General features: G+C 33.9%; 2 protein-coding genes across 3 annotated transcripts; both read left to right on the plus strand.

Moving 5' to 3' along the window:
* The first annotated feature begins 254 nt into the window (after positions 1-254).
* LOC105127277 (BTB/POZ domain-containing protein At3g05675) lies at positions 255-3,243 on the plus strand. Of its 2 annotated transcripts, none has more exons than XM_011028516.1 (2): positions 255-654; positions 1,615-3,243. In XM_011028516.1, the coding sequence occupies exon 2, from the start codon at positions 1,781-1,783 to the stop codon at positions 3,074-3,076; it is 1,296 nt and encodes a 431-aa protein (XP_011026818.1). In that variant the 5' UTR covers positions 255-654; positions 1,615-1,780; the 3' UTR covers positions 3,077-3,243. The 2 variants fall into 2 exon arrangements, with proteins under 2 accessions (XP_011026818.1, XP_011026817.1); XM_011028515.1 differs by having other exon boundaries at positions 1,624-3,243.
* A 4,620-nt stretch (positions 3,244-7,863) lies between these two features.
* LOC105127279 (ORM1-like protein 1) lies at positions 7,864-11,576 on the plus strand. Its single transcript, XM_011028517.1, has 3 exons — positions 7,864-8,315; positions 9,766-9,914; positions 11,061-11,576. The coding sequence occupies exons 1-3, from the start codon at positions 8,139-8,141 to the stop codon at positions 11,197-11,199; spliced, it is 465 nt and encodes a 154-aa protein (XP_011026819.1). The 5' UTR covers positions 7,864-8,138; the 3' UTR covers positions 11,200-11,576.
* The last annotated feature ends 991 nt before the right edge of the window (positions 11,577-12,567 follow it).

Consider the following 12,567-nt stretch of genomic DNA (forward strand, 5'->3'; position numbering starts at 1 on the left):
GTTATTTACAGGAACTATTTTAACCATACATTCACTTTCTAAGAAAAAAGAAAAAAAAAAGGATGTAATTCATAAAAATGGAAACTTTTTAATGAACCGGACCAGACAACAAGAGTGGCGGTATTATAATAAAAATCGCTGATCATGTGTGCATCCCTGATTAACTGGTTAGAAACTATTAATAAAAAAGATAAAAAGAAAGGCCAGAAAAAGAAATAAAGGGGGCTTGCTAATGCCCAATGGTGTCTTTTGGGCATGCTTATAGGATAACACAAACTCACTTTGCCTCTACCTATCATTTGCCAGCCACCCTTCACGTTTACAGGTTAATGCCAATGTCTCTGGTTTTGTTCTGTTATAAAGCTTCTGCCCTTGAGAAACAAAAAGATTTACACTACCCTTGGCAATAAAACTCGCCAATTCGATAGCCAGAGCAAGGTCAAAAGAGTCATTTCACGGTCAGGCCTTGGAGTTCTCATCTCCCACGACTGGAAGCTTGAACTCAAGAATCTCCAAAACCTAAAAAAGAACATGTAATATATACTCTCTGCTGTTCAAACCCCCCCAACATACCAGCCATTAATAGTGGATTTTATTCTCTACAGTTACAGCTCAATCTATCAATACAGTTTGCGCAATCAGGATCTTTACAAGGTAAATCTTCTTCTTTTCGAGAAAAAAGCTTTTCTTCTTATTCACACCGTTTTGTTTTTTTGTTCCCTTTATTGATTGGTTTCCTTCTTTAATTTCGAGTATACATATATTAAATGATGACTGTTATAGTTTATTGATAGGAGACATCATTCTATTAGACATTCTGGGAAATATTCTTGCTTTGAATATGATTATTGTATAATTTACAGAATTGCCTTTTTAGTCTCTGTATGGTTGCCAGGATACGTGAAGAAGGGAAAGGAAAGTGGATTTAGCAGTAAAATGTATTGTATGTTCTTGGGATTTTCGAAAGAATATAGAATAAGATATGACTGAGCTGAGTGTTTATTTCAAGTTCTGTTCCTTTTGTATTGCCAAATGAAGAAAAAGTTTCACGAGATTTGATAAACTGCTAAAGAGAATCGATTCTTTAAGCATGGCGGAGCAATCCACCAATTCAATCAATTTAGAAAAACTTAACGGACTTTGATTCCACTCTTAGTGCTTTGAAACTGTATAGAATTCCATCTGTTTTGAGAAACGGGGCAGAAGGTGTCTTCTTTATTTTGGCCAAATGACTTGTATAAATGAATTTGTTGATAGGTGGAAGCAATCCTGGAAATAGACTCGATACAGTTTAGCTGCAACAATCTTCTTTGTTGCTATACTTGTTTACTTTTTTGGATGTACAGTGGTATCACAAGTAGATGACATTTACGAGTCAAAATTTGTTCTTTAGTATGAGTAGGAAAATACGAACTTTGCTTTAGTATTAATTTAAGGACGTATTGGTGCTTTGACATCTTACTTTTTCTTTGTATTTTCTCTCTCTATCAAGCATACACATACATGTGCACACTCAATTGTGGACATTAGCATGGTATATTATGGTGGTATTGACTTTGTGGTAGTTATTTGCATACATCATCTTTCAGTAGTGATCTTTTCAATTTTTCTTAGTCATTTCAGATCAAGAGCTTGCTTTAAAGATTCAAACTCGGTCTGTTTTTCTGGAATGAATGCATTATATCTCACACCCCGAATCTGTTCGCATCAGTCCCCTCGATTCGGGTGTTTATTCTTTCAATTGCACAAAGTATGAGTTTCTTATTCCTTCCCTTCATACATGGACAAAACGGGAAAAGGCAAGCCTTGCGGATTTGGAGATGAGAACACTAGTGATGTTGTTCTACACTTGAGAAATTGTGAGGGAAGACCTGAAGTTTTTTACTCCCATTCCCTTACCTTAGTAAGCAAGAGTAAGTTCTTTGCAGATTGGTTCTCCAGTCCGGACTCTGGTAAATGTGTTGAGATTCACTGCACAGAGTTTAACTACGATCATCATGTTAACTTCTTGAGATTGCTGTATCTCCCAGTGGACTTGCAATTGGACTCCTTGGACTCTGTTAAATCTGCTATCGGGATTCTTGAGGTATCTGTTGCTTTCAGCTGTGAAGAGGTCACAAAGAACTGCATCCATTACTTAGAGGCTGTTCCTTGGGAGGACAAGGAAGAGGAACAAATAATAAAAGCAGTCACCAATCTAGGTCCAATTGCCATGCCCATAATTGCCAGGATCAAACCAGTAGATTTTACTGCTACCAAAAATGTTTTTGTTTCAGCAGTTCGCTTTGCGACATCTACTGGCGGGTCATGCCCTCCATTTGGTGACGAACTTAAAATCTCTGCGCAAGAACAAGTAGAATACATGTTAGGGGAAGATGAGGACATGCCATTGGTTATGGCTGATGATGAAGTAAAATCAGTTGTGAGAGTAGGTCTTTCCAGAATCTTTTCTACATTTGAAAAGCAATTATCGTCCCTACTTGTGGAGTCTGACCTCACATCTGAGACAGCTGAGGACAATATATTGCAGTGTGTATCTGATCTGGAATGGATGGGCAATTTACTTCCCAAGATGGAATTAATGAAGGACTTTGTATCAAACTGGGCTGAGCTCTCAGGCAATGTTTTGGGGATACTTGAAGACAAGAAACTTGAATCTCTCATGTGGGGTTTGAAAGTGAAATTGATTGAAGTGAGCGGAAAGGCATTAGAAGCAGTTGGTTATGGCAGTGTGATTCTTCCAGCTCCAGTTCGGGTGCAGCTGCTAAAGACATGGCTTCCTTATATAAGGAAAATAAAGCCTCTTTTAGATTCTAAAGGTGCTGAAGACACGAGTTTTCCTCACAAGATGGATGAAGATCTGTGCCAGAGTATCGAAGGGGCAATTGTCTCATTGGTACTGGCATTGCCATCAAATGACCAGGCTGATATCCTGGCGGATTGGATGAAAGCAGATCAGGTTAGGTATCCAGACTTGAGTGAAGCTTTTGAGGTTTGGTGTTACAGAACCAAGTCGGCAAAGAGAAGATTGGTTGGGGGCTTAGACAGGGTTGGCAACACAACTGTCAGCCTTTAACAATCTAATGCTGTTGTTACGTTATTGTTTTTTATCCTTTCATCTTGAATAGGTAATGATTCTATTTATGTATTCCTGACATAATCAAGTTCTATCTGATATCTTGATTTATTTTCATGCATCTTCCAGGCACCTCCTCCAGTAATGCTTCCAACATGCATTATTTAGCTCTTGGATTGGTTATTCATCACCACTATGTTTACAACTTATGGTTTTTTGGGTTTTTGAAAATGTGGCAGTAATTAATTTTTAAAATATTTTTTATTCGTGCTGATACTGTTCCTACCAAATCGATAAGAAAAATCCATCTCAGCTTTCAAGTCGAACCTGTTAGGTACAGGCACTTCTCAAACATGATCTTCGAAATTGTATGTTCGAACTAGCAGATGTCAACATCATGATCAGCACCAGCCCACAGACCCTTGGGTGTCTCTGATAGCACGTGCGCACGAGTAATTGTCTCTACATGTTTAAAATCATACAGTATTAATCAGAGGTTTTTAACTGGCCTGGTGGTTCACCTGATTTAAGATCATGTCATTCATTTTAATTAGGTGATTGAGTTTATTTTAATCTTTTTTTATATAACAATATAGTCTTGAAAAAAATAAATAATTAATAGGCTACAAACAGGTTTTTAAATTTTATTTTGTTATATTTTTTTTTTAAAAAAAACTTAGTATGATTCCACCACAGGTTGTAAGGTTGTAGGTCAACTTATCACATCAAGTTTTAAAATTATAGTATTAATAAACTACATTAAAGTTAACGAAAGATTATTACAATTTGCTGGACGTATCATATTAATAGGTTAAATTCCATTATACATTAAGAAAACACGTCTTTAAAAGGAGGGAACTTGAAAAAAAAAAAAATCTGGCAAATGTAAAACACCAATCTCAAATTACTAGCCGTGGGCCTCACGTTGCGTTTGCTTCTATATACTTATCCTTATTATTATGAGTATTAGTGTCAATTTTTTTATTTAAAAAATTTCTACCATTAAATGGATTATATTTATTTGCACAATATCTTGAATATTTCCGCTTATTAATATAAAACCCCATAAATATATCTTGAATTGATAGACAAATAAAATCTTTGATTGCTAAGATTCATATAAGAAAATATAAGTAAATGAGCCTTCGTTTTAGCCTTTAATGATCAAGGTACATGAACAACCATTTAATCCCCATCAAAATCTACATTGAATCCCTTACAAATTAATGGATGTAAACAAATAGCACGTGCTTCCACTATAATGGATTGGAATGTTTATATGCCTAATCTATGCAGAGTAGATGCTCTGTTTTGCAATATAGGATGTCCTTGCATAATCTTTTGAAGTATTCCCTGTACAATTGGTTGAATCCATGAAGCCTCTTGACGTTATTTGGAAATAGTCCTGTAACAAAAAAGATATGTGACAATAAGATAAAAATGTGTTTAATTGAAGAGACAAAGACAAAGATAAAGAAAGAAATATTAAAATAAATTTGTTTTCGAGATAATTTTGGAGTTAATTTTTATACTAACATGAGATACAAATGGAACATGTTTTTATAAATAATATTTTTTATTTTTTATTTTTAAAATATCATTGTAAAAATTCTTAATTCTAAAATTATTAAACTAAAACATGTAAGGATAAAAATAGTTATTATCATAGTTTTAAAACTTGACTCGAGTGTCGAGTTGGGGCACCACTCAAGTCACTGGTTGAGAATTGAGTCACAAGTTGTGTTTGCCTGAATTAGTATAAAAATAAAAATAATTATTATTATAGTTTTAAAATTTGATTTGGGGGTTGACCTGAGACTCGAGTTACAAGTGAGTTGATTATTGAACTGGGTAAATGTATGGACCAAAATGATTATTATCATAGTTTTAAAACCTGACTCGAAAGTCAACCTGGGATAAAGTTTGGATCATGTGTCAGGAGGGTCAATGTAAAACAAATATGGTTATTATTATAGTTTTAAAACTTAATTCAGAGATCAACCCAGGACAAGACCCATATTTTAAAACTTGATTTAGGGGTCAACCAGAGCAAAACCCATGTCACGAGTCTGGAGGGTAAACCTGAGTCAATATAAAGATAAAAATTATTATTATGATGATTTTAAAACTCGATATGAGGATCAATCGGAGTTAGGTCTATGTCATGAGTTGGGAGGGTTAACACTGGACGCCCCTAGTCAACATATAAATAAAAATAATTATTATTATAGTTTTGAAACTTAACCTAAGAGTCAACTTGAGGCAAGGTTCAAGTCATGGGTCTAGAGGGTCAACTCGGCTGACCAAAGAAAAATTAAAAAATAATTAAAACAATCTTATTTTAACCAATTTGTTTTTAAAAATGTCAATATGTTTTTTACTAGTATATTATCCCAAGTTGACCTGGGTTATTTATTAGGTTGGGTTGAGTAAATCATTATTTTATTTTTTTTCTTAAACTTAGATTAGTCGAGGCGTCAGGTCAACCTGTTAAGTCAATCTTAGCTTTATGACTAGGATTATTATAATATTATTAGTTTCAACATTCAATATAAATTAAATTAAGAAAATAATATCTAATTATTTTTTAGATATATAAGTTTGAATATATATATATAAGTTTTTTCATATTTTATTATATATTGTCCATCATAACCAAATAAGATACAAAGATAGTCACTTTGTCATGTACATCATTACTAAACACAATTTTATTTTTGTTTTTTTATCTATCTTATCTTTTTATCTTTATTATTTTTGTCTCTTTTGTTTTATAACAGTAATTAAATGCTACATTTTAACAACATATTCCTTTAGTAACCAAATATATACATTATAGTTGCTTTAAATATTTATAAGCATAACAATTAACTATTTATCAAATATTGTTTTTACCTAACAACACAATAACAATAACAAATAGACTTAACATGTAAAAGTTAAATTGATCATACACTAACTATTTAAATATTGAAATCATAAAAATAATTTGAATGATAATAGAATGAATCCAACACCCGCCCTAACATGGTAACAAGGTATGACATTTATTTGCCATATAAGGGTTGGTTGTCTTAAAATTTTGGTCAAGTTTGAATTGAGATATATTATTGAATAAGGTTAAAAATGTTTTAAGAATTTTTAGTTTAGATTTGAAAATAAAATTTAATAAAGTACATTATAAAAATAAAAATAACTTAATTCATTATTATTTTATTTATTTCACCTTATTTGGCATTTGGATAATTGAATTCAAAATCAATGATAAAATGTAAAACATAACTAATTAAGTTTGAAAGTATCCAAATCTCACAGAAAAACCTAATTTTATCATTGATAAAAAATAAGTTTATTTTTAAATTAAAATAATTATATATTTGACATATACTTTTTGTCTACAGATTTTTAGTTGGGGTTTTTAGACTTTTGCGTAATCTCCTTAGAAAAAGATTCTTCCTAGTGCGATACAAGTTCCTTGAAAAATGATTTTTTTTTAATGCAATAACTTCACCCTACATGACAGCATGAGATGACCAACCTTAACAAAGCAACATGATCTCTTTTTATGGCCAAATATATATCATCAAGGCTAACTGGAACACAAAGAACAAACATAACTCTTTAGATAGGCTTCCAGACCTTATGTTATCTCTAGGGGTGATCTTGAATCTCTCACTCTTCGGTTTGATCTCTCTCCAATAGAAGGCTCCCATGCCTCATATCTTTATCAAAGAGGCCACAAACCTCTCACTCTTAAAAAATACAATAACTGTCTAATGAAGGAATTGATTTGGTCTTTCTGATGCAGTACTTTTCTTGGGTTCCCCTAACCACTTAAAAATTATCTAAGTGCAAGCTTCTCCTTTATTAGTTTCTCCACTTATTAGAAATATTTTTCTAAGTATGAGTTTCTTCATGGTTCACCTTTATGTACTTAGAAGTTTTCTTTTGAAACATGACGCACACCCCTGCATGCAGACTCTCTAGTATATTAATAAGAGTTTTCACCACACTTCTTATATATATATATATATATATATTATTATAAAGACTTAGAGGCTACTAATAAACTCAAATTTAACGATCTTAAAAACCCTAAAAAACACATTCCCTAAGCTCAATCAAAGGAAGGACCCACCCTCCTTTAATCTTAGCCTCCTTTAATCTTAGCCAAAGAAATGGCCTCCCTTTCTTAGATTTGCTATATTTTGAATCCCCGTACTTTTAGGTGTATAAAAATTTTCTAATTGTCTATTATATTATATTTTCGTCAATGCTAATATCGCGTAAAAAATAGTGTGCAGGGGTTCTCCAAGGGCTTACCATATTTTTATAAATATTAGTATATATATTAGAGATATTTTATCTTATTAAAACTATTAAGGTAATATTAGGTTTTAATTTCTCATTTACATAAAAAGGCTCATAATCAATAAATAAATCATGAATAATTTAACCAAAAAAGGTTTAAAATCTTCATTATATATTATATATTTATTTTTAATATATCTCTATGTAATATTATTAAACATTCTCTCAAAAAGTTACAGAATTAATTATTGAAAAGTCTTTAAATTTGCTAAAAAAAAACCTTTTATAATTATCATGTACTCACCTTTAGTTATATTTGCTAAAAAAAAAATTAAATTATCAGACATATTTGTTAAAAAATAAATTAAATTATCAAAAACAAAAATATTAACTTATTATCTAAAATATAAACCTTATCCTCGAATCACTTAGATTTTTTATTTCATGTCACAACTGTGATATGCAAGGATTTAGATTCCACTTTCCACATGAAAATTCATAGGAGAGTATCATCGGCTTGATTGTCTTGATTGTCAGTTTAATCCAAATTCCAAAGGGACCCAAATCTTGACAACCAATTATGTTTCCTTAATTATCTAAAATATAAACCAGGAGGAAAATCCCATCTTCAAAATCTGATATTTTATTTTGACTCGTCACCAATTCTTGATCTTTTCTTCTCTGGGTTTCCTTAATTCTCTTTGTTAACCTCATTCTCTATCGATTTCCAACAACAAAGAAGACCAAAGAAATGTACGTGAAAGCTGAGCCAGCGACAGATGTGAATAGGAATACGGAGTGGTTCACATATCCAGGAGTTTGGACCACTTATATGCTCATTGTTTTCATGTCTTTGCTTCTTGTTCTTTCCATCTTTGGTTGTTCTGCTGGGATGGCCTGGACTATTGTCCATCTTTGTCATTTTGCTGTAAGTTCTCTCTCTTAGTCGTTCTCTTACATAGACAATGCCTTTCCTCAATTGGGTTTGATTTGTTTGATGGAAATATTTATTCTTTATTGACTTGAAAGAGTTCTGTTGCTGTGTTCTTTGTGGGTTTGATCTGTTTTTTTGTTGGACTTGGATGGTTTTGGATTTGAACTTTTCTTCTTTGGTTTTTTTTCCCTATAAGATTTGAATGCGCATCTGGGACTATGAGAATTTATTTGGTTAAAGGGCTAGGTGAAGCTGATCATGGAGTTTGGGATAAAGGACAAATTATCTCTTGCTAGGGTTTGTTGTGGAATACTTTAACAATGATAAAGTTTGATTTTCTATTTGCTTTAAGTTTAATAGACTAAACCTGAATGCAAACATGAAGGAAATAAATTATGACTTTGTAAACTTGGTAGAGGTTGTGAATGGATGAATTATACTAGAGCTAAGCCAGATGCACATGATGCAAACACTTTCTTTAGCTACTTGGTTAAAGATGTTTCTGACAATTATAGTGCAAAAGGATAGATTTAAAATTTGTATGTTTTTGACTGACAAAGCTGGTTGTAACACCAAGGCACTCATTGTGCCATGTTATCAAGTATCAGCACAAATTCCTTTTTCGAAAGGTTGGAATTTTTAGAGAATCAAATAGGCTCCATTAATGTAGAGGTCGTGAACTATATATCTTGTGCTCTTATCTTTGCACCTGCTTCTGATTTAACTTTCAAAAATCGTTCTGAAAGATATCCATTTTCTCACACCTTAGACAAAGTAATTGAGGCCAAGCAATGAAATATATTTCCCTGCACTTGCACGTGCATACATGTGTGTTTTGTTTGGTGTGTGTGCGTTTTGGGGTTGGGGGAGGGGGGGTTGAATTTTGTGTTCGTAGTTTTTTAGTTCAATTGTAATAAAAAAAAATGCTTAGAAAGATGTTATGTTCTTGTTATAGCATTGGTGGTATGCATGGATCACTTGACCTGATCATTCCGTGGGAGGATTTAGGTGCACTTCTTGTAGCTGATGAATGCCAATCAGGTGGGGATCTAAATAACCAACCTAGTGATTAGCAGTTGTTACCATTGCCTTGTCCCTCTCCTAATGGATCTCTTTCTTGTTCTTTTCTGCCCAAATCAAAAGATGCAGAGAGGTAAAATAATATGATTCTACAGTCTTTTACACAAATGCCGTTCTGTGCATTTTACACTGTTCTTTCAACACTGTTATCAGCCAAGACTTGAGCTATGGTGTAAAATTTGCTTTTGTTTCATGCTACTTCAGATATTTGGCTTTGCCTTTTAAATAGTTTGTGCTGCTGAAACCAGTTAGATGGAGAAAAAATAGATTTTCCGCTATCTTCCCTTTTCATTCTTTAGTCTCCTTGAGTTTAATTTTTTCATGTATTTATGTATCTTGCTAATAGCTTCTCTTCCTACTTCAGGTCACATATCACTTTTTTCACTGGAAGAAGGGAACACCTTTTGCTGATGACCAGGGTATCTACAATGGATTGACTTGGTGGGAGCAAATAGAAAATGGCAAGCAACTCACACGCAACAGGAAGTTTCTGACAGTTGTACCTGTAGTGCTGTAAGTACTTTGTTCTTCAACATATAAGCATTCTGGTTGGACATATAACTGAAAAACATGGAACATTCTTGTTTTCTCTTAACATCTCTGTACAGACGCCTCATGATTGGTGAGTTAATGTTAAGGGATTTGTTTATTATCATGTTGAGAAGTTGAAATTATTGGGCAGTCAGTTTGTAATTTTTTTGTAGTTTATGTTTATGTTTATGTTAAGTTAATGTGTATTAGATTATGGATATTGGGATCTGTTTTTCATGTCACCATTCATTGATTTCGGGAAATTTTGTCCTGATAGCTTTAGTACATAAGGAGACTCTCTTTTCTTGGGTAATACCACCCAGGCATGAGAGCCAGAGGTTGGTCTTTCCATTTTGTTTATTCTATTCCTCCTGCTTTGGGTAGTTTGGGCTAGGCTACGATCTAGATTTGATCAAGCAAAGCCACGAATTTAAACAGTTACAAAATGAAGATGTGTGCCCTTACAAAAGCCTTTTCTTTGCAACTGAGCCTGTAATTCTTCTCTCTCTTCTGGTGTATCTTTTTGGGGAGGGGGAGAATGAGGTCTCTTCAAGAACCACAGTTGTTTTGTGTTATGCATGTAGGTGGTATATAAGCAGGAGGGCAATTTATATTGTTGTTCTTTTACTTGATAAGTGCAGGAAAGCTTCAACCGCATTATCCTCTACTCGAGTTGAACTGAAGTCTTTTTAAATTGAGTTGGATTCTTGCCTTCTGAATCACTGGTCTTTCTTTGGCAATTTGACTTGATTTACTTGGAAACGTCTCCTAAGGCATGATATGCCATGATTTGCCACAAAAGATGGTGTATCCTTGTCACTAGACAGTTCTTTGCTTTCTCATGATTAGCTGGTCCCTTTTTAGGCTTTTGAAAAAGGATCACTTCTTCTAAGAAAAGTCTAATTCATATGAATTTTTGTCTGTTTACATAGTTCCAAAGATGGAATTGTGAATATTGTTAAGATTTTGTTTCTTTGTTTAATATCATGATGTATGGTAGCACCCATGCAATTAAAATGGTGAACATAAACTGACTGCAGGTGAAAATTAACCGTTGCCAACTTGAACATTCAAGGTTTCTCTTTCCCAGATAATTGTCTTTTGCTTAGCCTATATTTCTTTTGGCAGGTATTTGATAGCCTCGCATACAACAGACTATCAAAACCCAATGCTCTTCTTCAACACATTGGCTGTACTTGTGCTGGTTGTTGCTAAGTTTCCACACATGCACAAGGTTCGCATATTTGGAATCAATGCTGATCATTGAACTTGCAAGGAATTCATGCTTGGTTTGCTCTAGCCATTACGATTGACCTTTTTTGCATTCTGATGTAACGGTAATATCCCTGTACAGATACTGAAACTGGAAGGGTTATTATTTTTTTTTCTTCTTCTTTTTCTTCTTAATGGAGTGGATATGTATAGATCATTAGGTCACATGCTGAAAGAATAGTGTCCTCTTGTGCCAGCTTATCTTCGTGGAGTTTTTTTTTCTTCTATTTGATGCGTTTTATGTATGCTTGATAGAAGATAGAAAATCTTCGTAATACTGTTTCCGTTTCCCCCTGTATGGTTGCTCACTCAAGCCATTTAATAAATACCGCCCAAGAGGGGTGAAAGTGAAGCTGAGCTTTTGATCTTGGATCTGTGTGTGTTTGCAAGCTTAACTGGTCACTGCCTTTTCTTTTCTTTTTGCTTGCCTTTGAACATTTTTAATTGGTCACGGCCTCGAAGCTAATCACCACTTGATCCTGGCCTGAATATTTCCAGTTCATTATATGAGAAGAAGGAAATAATTACATTCCATGCAGATCTAGGGAGATTGATGAGCACAGCTGCCCATATTCTGAGTGAATCCTCGAAAATTAATGGTTTAAATTGAACGAGTCTAAGCATCAAGCTGCAAAATCTTTGCCACTGATTGAAGAGGCAAAGACTTGGCATCCATATCCCGTGCCCTGTTAAAGATATGCAAGTCGCTGATTATTCATCATTAGGGAAGACTTAAGGGGCCCGAGAAGGTATTGGAGTATTGTTGATGGCAGCGCCCCCAAATACCATTCTCTCTGTTATAGCCGGTAAAGACTACCCTTGCTCGTTTGAGTCATAAATCTGGCACTAACCACTCAGACCCACTCTCATGACAACCCACATGCCAACACCTGATAAAATTGAAGAGATGAAGTAATGTGGCCTTGAGGACATGAGGTTAGCTTAACTGCCACTGCCTAAAGAAGAATGCCATGATTGGCAATGACTATCTAATTTAGCTTGGAAATTAGAGCCACCTTGCACCTGAAAACCTCGTTTATTAGTGTGTTTTTCGCACTCAAGAGATGGTACAGAGTAGTTGGTGCATTTATATCGAGCCTGGTTCATGACTTCCCTCTACCTTTTTTTTTTTGGCCGAAATTGTGCGTTAATATCTGCAACATTCACTCTTCAAGTATGAAGTGCATGGAAAAGACAAGGAAAGTTTCAAACTAGTGGGTAAAAGGATCGAATTCCTTGAAATTTGATATTGACTTGATCCGTCTCGTGGGATTACAACTAACGCCTTGAAGAGAAAGCAATCTATTCATTATGGGTAGAAATCAAAATGTCCATGAAATGTTTTAGCTATCTATACATGTCT

The sequence above is a fragment of the Populus euphratica genome, unplaced genomic scaffold (assembly GCF_000495115.2).
Source record: "Populus euphratica unplaced genomic scaffold, PopEup_1.0 scaffold7.1, whole genome shotgun sequence".
Lineage (NCBI taxonomy): Eukaryota > Viridiplantae > Streptophyta > Magnoliopsida > Malpighiales > Salicaceae > Populus > Populus euphratica.